A 17,096-nucleotide genomic window follows, 5' to 3' on the forward strand; every position below is an offset into this window, starting at 1 on the left:
TACATTACATTACCTTTTATCTACGGCTTCACTCAACAGTAATGAAAGTAATCTGACCTGCACTTTTACGACTCTCTTATTCTTGGAACTGCAAGAGTGACCACAGTCAGAAATCAACTAGTACGGTTATTCATATATAAAAGAGCCTTTCACATGGACCCTCTACAGTTTCTTGCATCCTGTTGCAGTTTAGCAGCGATAATAAATGTTACCTCAGTGGTTTAGACTAACTATAACTTTTTTTTCCTAAGGTTTATTTTTTTTAAATCACAATGGAATGTGGACTTATAGATAATTAACAGTTTAGTAAGCATTAAGTTCTTCATTTGAACACAATTGTACAAGACGGATAACTTACTGACAACATGTCAAAAAAGTCCTGTTTAATCAGTGGCTTGAAAGAGAACAGGTGTGGCAGCAATCAGGCCTGGGTGTGAAAGTGAACTCGGGTGTGATAAACCACAGTTAAGTTATGTTTTGTTCCAGTTTTTTTTTTTTTACATTTTGTTCCGGCACATTATCTATTTTCTGTAGCCGTTTCTTGACCGTTGAAGATTGACGCAGTGTTTGCTTTACCCGAAATGCCAGTTCTCTTGTCTGTCCCGTTCTGAAGAGCGGCAAATAGAAAAGGTCTTTGTCCCTTTGAAGCTAGAATTAAAAGTTATGGACCAGGGATATTTCGAGTGTGTTCTGCAGAATATTTATAACCTTTAGGTGATCCAGAGTGTAAGTAAAAAATAAAATAAAATAATAATAAGGATGAGATTATCTCTGATGAACTAAAATCTCCTTGAAAATGTTAACTACAACACAAAATGGACATTGTTTATTAATCACATTTTTAGATTTAATTTTTAATTTCATATTAAGGGGAATCGTAAACATCCAATGACCTGGCAGCAAGTTTTGCCAGAGAACAATTGACCCATATCCAGCTCCTGTTACTGATACGGAACAAAACACACACTCACACATATGTTATTGGAAACATTGCACAGTACAAAAGTACTGAAATTAAAGATGGCATTTTATAAAAAAAGGAAGCTATTTTAATACTTTTTACACATCATCATTTTCAATCTGTCTCACAATTGTTTCCTGGATGACTTATGCATGTTAAGCTAAAAATGTTATTCCGTTCCCATGTGGCCATTGGACAAACGCGATTAGCTGTGCTGTCGAGAAGAAACATGTACACACTAGAAATTTACTGAATCGTCATTTTGCTTTTGTCTGCATTGTGGTTTGGATACAAACTCGACCTGCACTCCATCCTATCACACTGCTGAACCTGCTCCCCCAGCTGCTAGACTTAGCAGGATTACTCAAGGCTTACACACAGACACACTCATGCGTAGATTAGTAACCACAGCAGACACATACACACACACACACACACACACACACACACACACCCTCCCGTTTATCACCTCCTCTGTGTCTAATCGATGTGTGGATTATGCTGTCTCCTCTCACGCCCCACAGCTGCTTTATGGTTTCAGTTAATCAAGACAATAAACCCTAAACTGTGTGTTCACTGTGTGGCTCAATTTGAGGCATCCTAAAATTTGTAAAGGCTATCAATGTGTTTATGTGAACATCTGAGGAATGGAGTCCTCCTTATCAGGAGTTATGAAATGTGTCTGCTGTGAACTGGAGCAGAACAGTGCAGAGCATCACATGCTGATCATCTGAAAACATTTCTTAAAAAAAAAAAAATACAGTGCCTTGTGTAATGTTTGGATAAAAAACATTGAGCCTCAGTTTCTCAGGATTCTCTGCTCTGCACGTCAAGGAATCATGAGAGAAAAATGTTTCGCTCTGCTTTAGCTCAAAACGTGGGGGGACAAAAACACCATCCATTACAATTTCAGAGACGTCTAGTTAGAGTTACATTTTCTTTTCTTGAAAGTTCAACTTGTATTGTTCCGACATAAGTGTGTTTGGTTTGGCCAGATCTGACTTCAGTTGGCATGCGGTGATTTATTCTGTCTGGGGGCATCGGGAGGGCATTAGGGCTGCGAGTGACAGTGAAACCTCTGGGGCAACGCCGTGTTAATCTGGCAGAGGAGGTGGAGGAAGGGTGTGTGTCCATGTCATCATCAGTCGTCAACAGGAATACGGCAGCCTAATGGATATTTTATGAGCCTTGCTTCATTCAGTCAGGATTCCTGCACAGTCTTTGAAAAGGGTGGGGAACTTTGGAACGTGCCTTTAGTCTGGACGGGGGACGTGTTCCCAAACAATTTTTGTTCCTTCACTTTTTTTAAAAAGTTGAAAACCTGAGTTTTGTATTGCAATATGCTGCACTTTGTGTATCCAATTTATTAATTAAAAAAAAAAAAATAGCCCTATATAGCTTCCTATATGAACTCCAGAGCTTCAACCAGGAAACCTGCTCATCAGCAAATATACCCAGCGCTGTGGGAGATGGGCTCACTGCTGCTGTCTGCTCATATTTGCATGCAGATTTGTTTGTGGCCGTTTCTTGAGAGGCCCCTGTGCTACGTTGTGGAAGAATTATTTTGCTTGCTAAGAGTTCTTTTATGGTGTAAAACATAAAAGATGTAGTTATTTGAAGAAGGTAGTGAAAGACTCGCTACTGCCATTTGCCTTTCATTGTGGCTACAGATTTGTAACTGCTTTCTGGGGTGACTAAGGGGAGACATGTTGAGACATCAATTTAACCCAAAGTAAAATGAGAGAAAAGCACTAAAACAACCAAGAGAGACAAACATGATAGATTGTTCCACATATTTTTGAAATTTCGCCAAAGTGGCGTTACCGTGCTACACACGTAAACACACATTTGCATAGCACCACAGCTGAAGGAGAATATTTAGGCCTAAAGACTCTTTAGGACATGAAGGACTATTAAAGAGTTGTAACAGTGGACAACATGAATATGATGAAGAAAGAAAGGCTATGAACAAGGCACCTTGTTGGACTAAGCCAAGCAGTCAGACCCAAAGGCCAAAGTTTGATTCACTGATGGTGAACGACTCTGAGCAACATGCTCTGCATTTACATCAAGAGATGGATGGATTGATGGATGCTGAGATCCATTTCAACTGGAAGAACTAGAGCTTTCCTTACATAAAACAAACTGTATCAGAAAATGCTTAAAAGTGGAGTTTTCAGCTCTTTGTGGTGTAAGAGGTGACAGGCAGGTTTATGGAAACAACTCAGGAACTGTTTAGCAGGCCAAATTCTTTCTTTCTTTGAATGTTTTCCTTTCAGCTTGACACAAGGACCAATGAGTCTGTATAGTGCTTTGTTTTAATTGGACTCTAGTGTTTTGCTTTGCACTACGTCTCTCTCTCTCTCTCTCTCTCTCTCTCTGTGTGTGTGTGTTTTCAAAGTTCCTGCCTTATCTTGACGAGCGCCGCACTGTTTTTCCCCCCCTTCTCCAGTGACTTTCTAATCAACCCTCCAGTATAATGAGACTGGTTGCTTTCCAAGCCCACCACCAGTGTTTATTTATAGAGCCAGGGAGGCTATTTGTATCTTGAGGAAGTTTTGTGTGAAGCTATTTTTTAACTGCACCCATTATGGTCCAACATTGGACATGTGCGTCAATCCTTCAGCTGTGTGCTGGAATTACGAGGCAGGTAATTTATAAGCCTCTTTCGCCATTTTCTATGGAAGTGACAATGTTAAATGTATAATTTATGCGCAGGCACTACCTCAAATATAAGTGAGGAGAGTAAAAAGTATTACAAACTCTTTTTTTATGAGTTTCTCAAGAGTTATTTCTTTAGTTAAGAGAAGGAGCTGAGGGGTAACGGCTTGATTTTAATGTTCCCTCTCCTCTGTTATATCAGGGTGTACTCTTGCATGTTGACTGCTGGAAATGTTTCCTGGTCCCTGCTGACAAAACCCTAACAGGATTAGATGGATGGAAGAATGCAGGAATGGATGAATAATCCGTCAGAACAAATCCAGAGGGAGATGTTTCAAATAAAATACAAATCTCCTCCTATCTGCATTTAATTACAAAGGACTGCATACAGCTGCCCTGCTGTTTTTTAAAAAATAATTTTCAGTTGCCATTTTCTTTAGATGCTTTTTCTGTTTAATTTTTTTTTTTTTTGCATCAACAACTCAAACACTAAAAAAAAATCGATTTTGTCCCTCTGTTCACTAAACAGGACCTCCTGCCATTGTTAGTATTTTAAAACATGAACAGGGAACATGTGTTTGATTCACTTTGTGGGTTTTAATAAGACTCAGTTAAACGTCAGGGGGAAATTCTTTGATTCATAAAAAAGGATCATTTGAAAATTCCTGAATTTACTGTTATGAAAAAAAAAAATACTACCTCTATCCAAGAACTTGCAGCAAATTTCTTAGTTTTTTTGTGTTTGAAAAAAAAAAAGCATCTGAACTGTTCAAAAGGGTAAATCGGTATCAGGAAAGGTCTGATCGATGCGTCACTGAATATGCACACTAACTCTATAATGAGGGGGGAATCCTCATCACACAGATCTTTTTATTGTTGCGAAATGTTTATATATATTTTTTGTCTCGATGTGTTTCTGGTACTATTTCCAAATGAGCAAAGAACTTCAAATAAATACGCCGAAACCTTACTTTACAGCCTCCTTTGTGTGTGCTACCAGTGTAAGACGTTATTGTTAAATAAATGTTTTTGTTGAGACTGTCAAATGAAATATTAAGAGACTCAGATTAATACTTTGCAAAAGAGAAATACATTTTTAGACTGATGTAATCCTTCACTAAAGTGGGGGAAAAAAAACTCCTAGATAATCTATTTGTTAGTTTCAGGTAAACACCCTTGGCGAAGATGGGATGCTGTTCTGGAAAACAATCAAACAATCATTTGGATGCTGACTTCAGAACACCTACAGGAGCATGAGATGTGGTTCTGTGAATCACATAAGTTAATAGTTACGATTTAGTGCAAAAAGAATGTATTAGCTTTTAAAAAAAAAAGTGATCATTTTTCCTTGTATCAGCTTTAATCTAGTGGTTTGTGGCTACAATAACCGCATTGAGCATGACACGTTCAGATGGCTAACCTGACTATTAGTGGTTGAGTTGCATTGTGGGTAATGTGAGGACCAAGTTCTGGCAAGGAGAGGGAATGCTTGGAATGAAAACCACAACTTATTTGGTTTGGCTGCATTGATTTTTCAGCTTCTTCTTTTTATGTGCTGTCGATCGGGAATCCCACAGCAGAAACAGCCTCGAGTCGTCTCGGCTCAGGTAGACATACCGTCCGTTTCTCAGCCGGGGAACAACGTTGCCATGATCTGAATTTGTTTCATCATCTAACTGTGAGGCCTGCATTGTGAAGTAGAAGGCAACATCTTTCATTCTAAGAGCAACCATCTGGTCTTTGTTTAACTTTTCAGAGTGCTTACTCTTTTATTCTTGGTTTCAGACTCTAAACTGTCGCGGTGTGTGTGTGTGTGTGTGAGTGGGTGTTTGTAGTACACAGAGCAGTAAGCAGTTTCAGCTGTAGCCCGACAGAAAGGATGTTTTGTTCCAGGAGATTCGAGCATCAGCTTTGCAGCAGATAAGGGGTTTGAAGTGAGCAGCGACCACTGATGAAGGGAGGGAGTGGGGGATACTGTACATGTGTCAGTCTCTGGCTTCTTATCACTTTCACGTTTTATTCTGTGCGGTTTCTCACATTTTTTTTTGTTCACTTTCGTTTTCTCTCAGTACTTCACTCCTTGGTCTCTTAGGCTTTTTCAACCTGCATCCACGTTCCTCCTCTGTGGAAGTAAATCTTTTCATGGCTGCGTCTTAACTCCTGTCTAACCTACTTTGCATTCTCATTAAATCCCATAGAGTGCATAATTCTTACTTCTCCAAAAGACAAATGTGGGTTAGTGTGCGATTTAGAAAAGGGGATGGTGTTTTGTTTTCCTGCCGCCTGATAAAAGATGAAAGGATTTATCAAAGTAATTTGGCATGGCTTTGACTTTCTTGCTCTTATCTAGCTGATGTAGGGAGGTCTGTTAGTCCTTTTTTTTACCATTCTTTCTTTTTAACCCAGGCAATCTTTTTATCAGAATTGTATGCTAATACTTTTTCTTTATTCCTAATCTATGTTTGACAAACCGAAAGTACTTGATTTTCATAAAAATGTGTCATGGTGACCAATTATTTTATCGTTTAAAAATAATTTTCAGAATTTGAATTTTAGTCTTACCCAAACAAAGATTTACATTTTATAAAAGTGATAAAACAGCCCTCCAATTTCTTTGCTTCTTGTGTTAGTTTTATTTTCTGGCCATTAATTCATTGGGGTAAAATAAGCTTGACTTAACTTGACTTAAATTAATTATTAGAGTTATTTTTTGTCATATTACTTAATAACTATCCCACATTAAAAGCACTGAATCATTTCTTTCAGTCACTGAATGCTCGCTAATGTTTTTGTTTTTAGTATTGAAGTAAAATATTACATGACTTCCAGATTTTCTTTTCACAAATACCCTTGAAAGTCAGGCATCCATAAACACTTTTCGATGCAAATAGCTGCAGAACCTATGCAAACATAAATTTTTAAGTTGGACTTAGGGCTGGACTTTGACTGGGACATTCTGAAACAGGCTTTGATCTAAGGCATTCAGTTGCAGTTCTGGCTGTGTGGCTTAAGATCTGCTGAAAGGTGTCTCATCACCTCTGACCTTTCTTTTCCCTGTGGAAGAAACACCACAATGCTGCCAACATTGTTTCACAGTGTAGAAGGTCTTTTAATCTTCATCTTCCTCATAATTTGTGCCGTGGTCCCTACCGTTTTCCCATAAATGTCTGATTTCTAAAGTAATAATTGCCATGCTCGTAGATTTTCCAATCTGAGCTGTGGATTTGTTCAGTTCAACTGCTTCTTGCTCGCCCCTGTTTGCTCAGACTGTCATACTCTTTTTGATTCCGATGATGGACTGGACGTTGCACCCTGGGGCGTTTATAGCTTGGGATATTGCTTTGTAATCTAACCCTGCCTTAAACATCTTCACAGTTTTTTTCTCTGACCCGCTTGCACTGTATTATGCTGTTTATCCATCAATAACAAACCTCAGAGGTCTTCACAGAACTGCTCTAATTATACTGATGTTAAATCACACACGTGTCATGAATGTATTAATTCGCTGGCTTCTGATTGGACTGGGTTTAATGAATAAAAAGTGCTCTGAATACAAACGTACACCACACTTCTCATGGTTTTCTTGTAATACAATGAATGTAAACCATGTATTTTTTTTATGCCCTTCCACTTCATAATTATATTTATCTTCAAAGAACTGCTAACTTTCTAATTAAAAGGGTCAGTGCAAAACAGGAAGAACAAGGTTTAAAGAAGAATAAACAGACTGGAAACGGTGGGGATTAAAGCTCTCCGCTATCTCTTTCTCCCTCTGCACGTCTTTCCAAACCCTTGAACTGCCTTTTTACTCCTTCTACGCAGTGGCTCTGTACTCGCTTGTCCTCGCAGACAGCCCTGAGGCCTGGACAAACAGGAAACACTTAGTGTTATCAGCTCACTCTTTGTGTGTCCTAATGAGCGTCAGGCTAAGGACAGAAAGGGAACACACACCCGATTCTAATGTAAACACGTTCTGGAGTACAAAAAGGAGAAAGACGGGGATAAACTTGAAATAGAGGCACGAGAGGGGTGGGGGAAGACGGAACAAGAGGAAACAGAACTGACAGCAGCAGAGGAAGGGGATTTTACTTCCTTCTGGTAAACTCTGATCTGAACTGTTAGCTCCTAAGGATATGTGGTTTAAATACTACTGCACTGAGCAAAAAGCAGCAAAAGGGCTCAAAAATCTAACCCTTTTCAAAAAGATGCAAGTTTGCAATGTTTTTCTTTGTTGTGAAGATAGACAACTGAGAAATAACTACAGTTAAATCCCATTTCTTTGAGTTGAAAGCTGTGCTGGCTTTGCACTGCCTGTGCCAGCACATTATATATATATATATATTTTTTTTTTCATCAGCCTCCCAGAGATGACACTTAACTTTGTATGTGGCCGAAAGTGGAGCAGCGCATTCCGCTCCACTTAAACTTGTCTACCGCAATGTAGCGGGGTGCTGTCAGCGTCACTCTGCTCCGTCCTGACTGTCCGTTATTTCTTTTGTTCAGGAGGGTCACGTGGTCGTACGACTGTGTTCTTCAGTTTTTCCCTGTAAGTGCTCATGCTGAGGATTTCATCAGAGTTTTTACTTTTATGTCAAACTTAGTTTTAAAGGACATAACCTCATTCTGAGTTGTCACAGCTTCTAATAAACTAATGATAGATAAAGATAGATAAAGAGAAAACATGACATAAAAAGCAGAATTGTAGAGCACACATTAGGAAGTTAGGCTGGTTTTCCTTTCTACACTGTTTACGGATATTAAAAATCTATTTTATAAAAAGAAAGGGACTGCTACCTCCCCATATAAGTCATCATGGATGTTTGGAAGAGGTGCATTCTTATGAATGGACAGCAAATCTTGCTGAAGAACATAGTTCTGCTGTTTATGTGTGAAGTAATAGTTCCAGCATAGTATTACTGATAGACTGAATTTTAATTAACACTAAAGTATTTGCATAATTTTGTGTTTGGCTCACTCTTTAAATGAATAAGTCAGAGTATAATTATTGTTTTATGTTAGCAAGTTGTGCTGCTTAGGAGATTTAAATAACAACAACAAAGGCTAATGTTCTCATTGCATACTTATGCTCCATCTTTACATGTTAAACATAACTAGTATTATTCACATCACTTGAAATTCAATAGGCACGACTGAATTTTTCCCAGAAATGACCGTTTGAGCAGAGGACCCCCCTCGGGTTGCTGACGTTTTATCACTTATTGGTTGAAATCAACTTGACAAGTCCCCACTGAGTCTGGGAGCTTTACATACACGGGCAAAGAAAAGTTTATTTTAAGGGATAGCTGGTGGAAATGAGAAGATTAAAATTGATTTATTCCTGATGGGGCTATGCAAACATTACAGGATCAGACGCAGCATCAAAGGATATCAGTACGGTTTATTGGTTTGAGCCACATAAGGCACACACTAGTTAGGATTAAGCAAAAAAAAAAAATGTTGGACATGTTTTAGATTGAGGGAACAAAGAGTATAAATGAACAATTCCTAATGTAACTCCCTGTGTTAATTAGTCTGTCGTTTATGGGGGGGTGTTTATTTTTGTCACCATTTCCAGATCGTAAAGGCTCTCCATTACAACCGTTGGATCTGCCCTTCCTGGTATCCACAAAACAAGATAAGGGCAGCGTTGGCTTCTGTTGAACAAACGCTGCATATTTTTCAATTAGAGCAAATGAATATTGTAAACAAAGCTCCTTTTGATGTTTGTCTGTTTTTGTCCCACAGGACGTCGTTCAGATGTCCGCATTTCATTCAGATTTCTTTGTTCTTATAGGAACTTTCACTATTTTAGTCTGCAGTAAATGAAAAACACATGACTAAAGAAAAATCATGAGGCTCTTTTTTTTTTTTTTTTTTTTACAGGCAGACAGAGAAAGAAAAGAAGTAGCAGGGATGTTTCCCACTGTGTTGTGTTTCATTGCCCGTCACTCATTGTTACAGATTCTTCTTTTTGGGAGGGTTATTTAGAAAAATGTCAGTTTTTTTTTTCCTGTTGAAGTCTAGCTTAGTTTTTTTGGTGCTGTTGAAACTCCGCTTTTGCCAACAGGGCGTCAACCAATCTTCTCTTTTAGTATAATTTCACAAAGTCAGAGCACACAGAGAAGAAATAGATCTGCGACCGTTGCTTTGTACAACATCTCTTCGGAGTTCTCAACCACCTCCTGTGTTTTAGTCCCTCGAACTCACCCCACGTCGTTTCTGTGTCCTTTAGGTGCAGAACCTGAGATGAGCACAGAAGAAGATTGTTTTTATATCTAATAAATCATTTCTATGTCAGAAAAACACAGTGACTACCCACTTTTAATTTAAGTGCAAGACTTAAAATGACAGTTGACCTTAAAAAAGCTACATCTATTAACTTGCTTTCTCTCTTTATATTAAATTTACCAGATTAATTAGAGATTGTTCCTGGGGAGAGGCCAGTCACCTGGTCAGTGAGATCAGGTGACTGGCCATTGATTATGAGAATGAACTCAAGTGTCTGTTTTCCTTTGTAATCTGAGAAGAACGATGGTTATGCACACAGAGTCTTGGGAGAAACAAGCCCACAGCATCACAGGTCCTCCGCTGTACTTGGAAGTGGGCATGAGACCCTTTTCCACATAGTGATCCTTTGTTTCACATCATATCCATCTGGCATGTTTCTCGCTGCGTAGCTCTTTAAACTCATGTTCAAACTTGAAAATTCTCCTCTGCGAGCCATATTTTTAATTCCAGTATTCATGTCACTTTTCCATGTTAGTGACTTTGTGTGTTTGGCAGTAGAGGTCAGTGGTGGTCACCTCAGCTGTTCCAGTGATTGAGGGGATTTTTATAGCCCTCCAGTTTCCACCAGCTATGCAAAATGTGCTGCAGTGATCGCACTTGGGTGTTTGCCCTAGAGGCTATTTACACCCCGTAGTGATAACTTGGCATTTTGCTATTTCTAAAATAAGCTTCAGCACAGGCATTAATGGAGCCAGAGCTCCACCAGCTTCCCTGTGTAGGTCAGTGGGCTATCAGGTCAGATGCTAATGCTGGACTGCAGACTAATACGCACAGGTGGCTGCAGGGAGAGCTGACTAATGAACTTATGTTGCCAAGTCGGTGTGGGCCAAAGGTTCAGTTTTCCTTCTTTTCCTATCTGCTTTCATAAACTACTTCAAATGGAGTTTCTCTTTTATCCACTTAGTTCTCCAAATAATTTTACATACTTCTTTTTTCTATGCCAGATCTCTTTGCTCTGTTGTGTTTTATTCCAACAAACTTCGTTTGAGTGTGTTTAGCATGAGATGTGAATGAGGTCATTCTTAAAGCTTTCCAGTCGATGACTTGTTTTAGTGTTAATGGCCTGTCAGTGACGCATTATGTGGCCATTTGGTTTGTGTACGTTGTTGCTCGGAGCTCATTCTTTCTGGAGCTTTTCCCAGTGTGTGCTCGCTGTATGAAAACAAATGGTGTGTGTTTGTGTGTACATGCAATAGCAGAGCGAAATAACATTTTGTTCTCTCAAAGAATGATTCCTCAGGTTCTGGATTTCTTAGCCTTTTAGATGTTCTTTGGAGTTAATTAGATTTTTTTTAAATCACAGTGACAGATTATCAGAGCTTCCAAGGAAGTTAAAATAAAGGCAGGGAAAAAACCCAACTGTCATACAACACCCTACTCATTTATTATATGTGCTATATACGTGTTAAAAACCTGCAAACGAATGCATCCTCATTACAGCAGCATATAATAATTGCATCTTATGTTTAAGCAATATTTTGAATTTGGAATTAAATTGTAGATTTTTTTATGGTGCCACAGTAATGTAACTGAAGCATTTTTGATTGAAGTTCTTAAAGTTTATCAGAGTATATAGTTCAGAATTTCCTAACCCTATTTAAAATACAAGAAAAGATGTCATTCAATACTGGCAGATGTTTGTTAATATTTGACCCTGCGATGCATGAATTATGATCCTTTGTGTCAGGATTTCTGTCAATTATTTTTATTTTCTTAATGCATAAAAAGAGGTAGGAAAAAAATTGTAGAAAAGATTTTTTTTTTTTTTTTTTTTTTTAGGTGATCAATTGTAATTTTCTCCAAATACAAAGTTTTATTTGAAAAATAAACCAGTAGTATTGCTCTTTAGGGGTTATCTGATGTCACAATATTTGTTTTTTCTACCTGCAAGAGTCGTCTACAGTAGAAGGAGGGACCGGTCCGTTGGCATGCTTTTTTGTCTGTCGGCCATATTGGATTTAACAAAAATAATTTTTTGCATTTGCAGCTGTCGGCCAGTAGTTGATAGTGTATCTTATTTTCTCTTCCACTTAATACATTCTGGGTTTTTTTGTAATTGTTTTTGTTTTTTGGGAATACTGTGTTTTTATGTTTCATTCTGGCAGCTTACCTTCTTTCTTTCAAATTGTCCTCCAGGTAAACGAGTGGAACAAAAACGACGAGCGCCTGCTTGCTGCCGTGGAGCATGGCGAGGTGGACAAAGTTGTGTCCCTTCTCACTAAGAAAGGTGCCAATGCTGCGAAGCTGGACGGCGAGGGGAAATCGGCGTAAGCTTTCTTTTGATCGTTTGCTTAAGTTTGATTTTGTTTGTCCTTTGGTTTTGTTGCCTTTGCCTTTAAGAAATCAACACAGGACTCTCGTTATGCCAGGAAAAACATAGAGCTATGTTTTAATGACTGTTTAATTAATGCACAAGAATCCCATTCTAGTTTTTTTTTTTTCCTCATAGAAAGGAATTCTACAGACGGAGTCATTTACATAATAAAAGACAGGGAGGGATTTCTGAAGAATGAGCGTACAATGCTGAACTCAGAACTGTCTGGGAGTCCTGTGGACTGCAAGACTATCAATCTGTTTTCCTTTTTTTTGTTTTCCTTTTTAATTAAGGACTCAACAGAAAACGGCATTTCCAAGGTCACTGGCTTATGGAAGTGCTTTCATGCTCCAACACACAACATTAAAAATGAATGCGCAGCCCTAAAACTATGTCTTGAAACATTGGCCTTCATGCAGCCTATATTGCGTTCATTGTTTCACAAGTAAATCATTTCTGCAGAATCAGGGAAGCTTGTTGCCTCGGCACTTGAGTTTGTTGATAACACAGAGCCGAGGTGTTCATATTTGACCTCTTTTTCTTTTTTTTTTTTCCTTTTCTGCAGCGTGCCGAGCGGTTCGCACAGAGCTAGATGCATGGAAACAGGATCAGATGCAGTGGGAAACAAATATGCAGATTTTCATGAGCCGCTGCAAACACACAGCCTTTTCATTTCACGGCCAGCACTAATCCTTGACCTTTTGTCTATATCCGCTCAAACGGATGTGCGCTCACGATTTTGATACATCAACATGATTGTGATGGTTTTGAACTGAACTTTTTTACAGATCACATATAGAGTATCTCTATGGCGATAAAACCTATTCATAAGGCATGCAGAGCTTGTTGTGTGCTTCTTTGTGGGCACCGGTTGTTATTTATTTCATTCTGCTCACAGAGGTGGAAGGGAATTGTATCGATTGACCTCTTCGTACGTTTGCCTCACATACTTATTGTATTCACGGGCACGAGGCAGTATTTTAAAACCGTAATTGGTCCAAAGAAACCCAGTGGAACAAGACCGTCGAAACTGTCAGTACACAGAAATTGTAGAATGTTTTGGTATCATTACTAAACCGGCTCCTTTGTATTTCCTAAAACAGTGAAAGTGCTTATTGATGCAACACACTAAGGAAACTTAATCCACATATTTAAACCAAAAGATTTAATGGTGTAGTTATGTGAGAGACGCTCACATGTGTCTACTTTAAAATAACCTTCAATTAAAAAGTAAAATCTGGCTCTTGAAGGTGTTCCACAAAACCTCTGAAGTTGAGGAAAACCACTTATCTGCTGCTAGCCTGTTTATCTGTTGCAGAGCTGGTGAGGTTTCTCTGTAGTCTGTCGAACGCAGAAGCCCAGCTTTGTCCTACTTATGGGTCTACATGGTTTGTGTGGGCTTGCAGCTGTGAACGATCTACGTTGCTGTGTCGATGGAACAAAAATAAACAGGAATTAGGTTGGAGTGGGTTTGTTGTGTTGTTAACAAATCCGCTAGGAGTTGCATGGCCCAGCCTCTGGCACGTCATATATCCTCCCTGCTGTAGCTGGCCAGGTGACTCCTCCTCCTCCTCTTCCTCCTCCTCCACCACATCAAGACATCTTTTATCTTCAACACACCATTGTTTCCAATGTCAGTTAAAAACACAGAACATCTGCAGTTTTGTCCATGGTGGCAAAAAATAAGACTTCTCCAGCAGCAGGAGCAATCACCATAGAGATCCCTATTTCTTGATTTCAAGAAGCCATTCGGTAATCTAGGAATCTATTCTACTTTTTTTTTTTTTTTAGCAAGTGTCAAGTATCTTAATTTATTAGATTTGGCTTCATGGACTAACAATAAGATATCTTATTGTAAGAACCATGATAAAAAATCTTTGTTCTAAATCTAAACAGCGGATCTCTAAAAGCAAGATCATACTTTCAAGTTTAAACTTTTACTGATTCATTTTCTCTATCAAATAAAGCCAAAAACAGTAGACAAGACATCATTTAATCCGATTAGCAGTGAAAATGGCCATAAAAGTGAAAGGTTGCTAAAATATATACATAGAAAAACGAATTACAAATTGTATTTTCTTAAATGAAGACAGCCAATATGAGTGTTTTTAACACTGCCGTATTCTCTTTGCACTCAGTAACCAGAGTAATGCGGCCGATATGATTTCCATATGATGACTGAGAAATGTTTTGGTTCTGTTTCTACTGACAGCCGCTTCCCTGACACTTACCTCATGTGTGTAAACCCGGCACCAAGCTGCACCGCTCACCGGCACGTGGCTGTAACGTGGCCCGTGCCGCGGCTGAGATGTGCGTGACGAGCAGCTGCTGCGGATTCTGTTGGACGGGAATAAAAATCATAACGTTCCTTACGGAACGTCAGGCTTGTTGTAATTCCGTAACTAATTTGTTCCTCGCGTTGGATTTGTGAACAGGCTTCATGTAGCAGCTGCTCGCGGCCTGACAGAATGCCTCGCCGCGATGTTGGCTCACGGAGCTGACCTCTCGGTCACAGATGCTACTGGTATGTACTGTAGTGACAAGCTACATTCTTGTAGCTGTAAAAGAAAACTCTCAGAAATAATTCACTTTTTTTTTTATCTCAATAATTCTCTGTAGCTGTAACATTTTCATTACTCTTTGTTAAGGCTTTACTCCCTTACACCTGGCTGCCAAAAACAATCACCTGGAATGCTGCAGGAGGCTTATTCAGGTAATGTTCATAAGCAAGTTTTATTTATTTTTTTTAAGAAAACATAGTTTGTCATAGAATAATAATGTTTCATGACCTTGGCTAAATTCATGTAATAAACCCTTTAATATATCGTGTCAGAACAATTTCAGATTTGGCAACACGTCTTTGGAGTGTGCTTAAAACCAAATTGTGCTTTATAACACCTTCCAAAAGCATTCGAACCGACTGTTTGCTCTTTTTTTCATGTTACAGTGCCAGATTTCTGTTTATTTTATCCAAATTTTCCAACACAAACTGGTGCATATTTCTAAAGTTTAGTAAAATGAAGCATGGTTTTACAACTACTTGTGCAAAGAAAAATTGTGTTGCATGCCAGCATTTGTCCCAAACGCTGCAGATGCTAAAGAAAAGCTGTAAACAAAGTATCATCATTTTCCTATTTTTTAGTTGGCCTATCACATAAAATACCCAAACATACATGCAGTTTCTAGTTGTGATGTTATTCAGCAATTTGAGGGGGATGAATACTTTTGAATGCACTGCATATTTTAGGTTTAATGTCAACAAATCATCCAGCATTTTCTAATTTCAATTCTATGTTGCATGAACAAAACAAAAGGTATGAAAGGACAACCTGGACCAAACGAAGCCTGTTTGTCTCAACTGTCATTTTGCTGCCATGGTGCTTGAAACCAGACAGTTTCAGGGCTTCATTTCTTTACCCTGCTGAATGTGTGTACAGATCAGCAGCTCAGCAGGACAGAGAGGCAGCAACACACTATTCCCACTCTCATCTGCTGATTTGACTGCCTCATGACAGTCTGCAGCATCACCGCAGCACACACTGCCCAGCCTCCTTGCTCAAACTAGAGTCTGCTGCATAGCAGAGGTCTTGAATGTTCTTTCTGCCAGATTTTGTAAACTACCAACTAAATAAAAGGCCAAATGTAACAAATAACAAGACATGTTTTTCTTCTTCTTTTCTTTTCAGTGTTTTGGAGAGAAACAATAACTAAAAACTCAGTCTGTCCACTTTGAAATTTAGCATTTTTTTTGCTAAATAACTCTTTCTTCTTTCTCCAGAGTAAATGTCCCGTTGATCCAGCGGATAGCTCAGGAAGAACTGCTCTGCATCATGCTGGTAGGTATCTCAGCAGCCTTGGAGTTAATTATACAGGGCAGCTTTTATATAGACTCGGTCTGAACGTGGGAATGTTTCTCGCAGGATCAACTTTAAGCTGTAATTTCATTTGGATAAAATTCATCCTCCATTCACGGAATTAAATGATAGAGAGTTTCTTCTCATTTGATCCTCAGCTGCTGGCGGGAACGTCCAGATTGTTCAGCTGCTGTGTGAGCTCAAAACCGCCATCAACCAAAAAGATACAGTATGTATTTTATGACGTCTTCTGCTCTATCTAACCCACGCTCACTTTTTTGTCTTTCCAACGGAATTAAAATGAGAATAGTTTAAGATCTTGGTAGGTGCATCAGCTTCATCCATTTATCTAGATTGCCATAAAGAAACATTCAGAATTTCATTTAATTAAATCAAATGAAATTAGGTATGGAAAATCTAGAACATATTTGCATTTTCACAAAATAGAAATCTGTCATACTTTGCATCTCATTAAAGGAATTGAAACCGTAGGGACTGTGCGACGGGGCAGAAAAATGTGTAGTTCTTAAACTGCAACTAGTGCTACCAGGCGCTCTCCTGTGGAGTGCCTCTTTGTTCATTTCTAGACTACGTTCAGAGAAAGAAAACATTGACATATGTAAATTAGCTGCAGCAAGTGCGCTTCAGTAGAAGGGAGCCTCATGAGCCAACATTTCCTCTCATTTGTCATCTGTTTGAAGATTAATTTCTGTGTGTGCGCGTAAGGTAGAAGGTCAGAGTTCTGTGGGAACGTACGGTGCAGACATGTGGTCTCCATTGCAGTGACAGACCATGTCTGTGGTTTTCATCCAGCTGGGAAGTGGAACCATGAAGTAGCATGTGTGTGTTTGTGTACGTGTTTAAATGAGCGAGTGGAGGGGGGGGAACAAGTTTATTTCCATTTTATTATGCTCTTTCTGGCTTGTTGGAAATAAACTCATACTATATTATGACACCCACTAAACAACCATTCAACCTAGTTGTAAATTTGATAATTTATGTCCGGTTAAAATGGATG

General features: G+C 38.9%; 1 protein-coding gene across 3 annotated transcripts in view; it reads left to right on the top strand.

Moving 5' to 3' along the window:
• rai14 (retinoic acid induced 14) overlaps window positions 1–17,096 on the top strand; it is a 37,849-nt gene that overhangs the window by 7,539 nt on the left and 13,214 nt on the right. For 2 of the 3 annotated variants that reach the window (XM_088010990.1, XM_088010992.1), the window contains exons 1-5: window positions 11,421–12,177; window positions 14,660–14,748; window positions 14,873–14,937; window positions 16,003–16,060; window positions 16,237–16,307. In XM_088010990.1, coding sequence (XP_087867116.1) covers window positions 11,999–12,177; window positions 14,660–14,748; window positions 14,873–14,937; window positions 16,003–16,060; window positions 16,237–16,307 — 462 coding nt within the window. In that variant the 5' untranslated portion in view covers window positions 11,421–11,998. Of the gene's footprint in view, window positions 1–11,420; window positions 12,178–14,659; window positions 14,749–14,872; window positions 14,938–16,002; window positions 16,061–16,236; window positions 16,308–17,096 lie in introns of those variants that run through there. The other variant, XM_014966961.2, reaches the window with a different exon arrangement.

This window comes from Poecilia mexicana, unplaced genomic scaffold (genome assembly GCF_051168715.1).
Source record: "Poecilia mexicana isolate PSO_F unplaced genomic scaffold, ASM5116871v1 scaffold_12, whole genome shotgun sequence".
Classification (NCBI taxonomy): domain Eukaryota; kingdom Metazoa; phylum Chordata; class Actinopteri; order Cyprinodontiformes; family Poeciliidae; genus Poecilia; species Poecilia mexicana.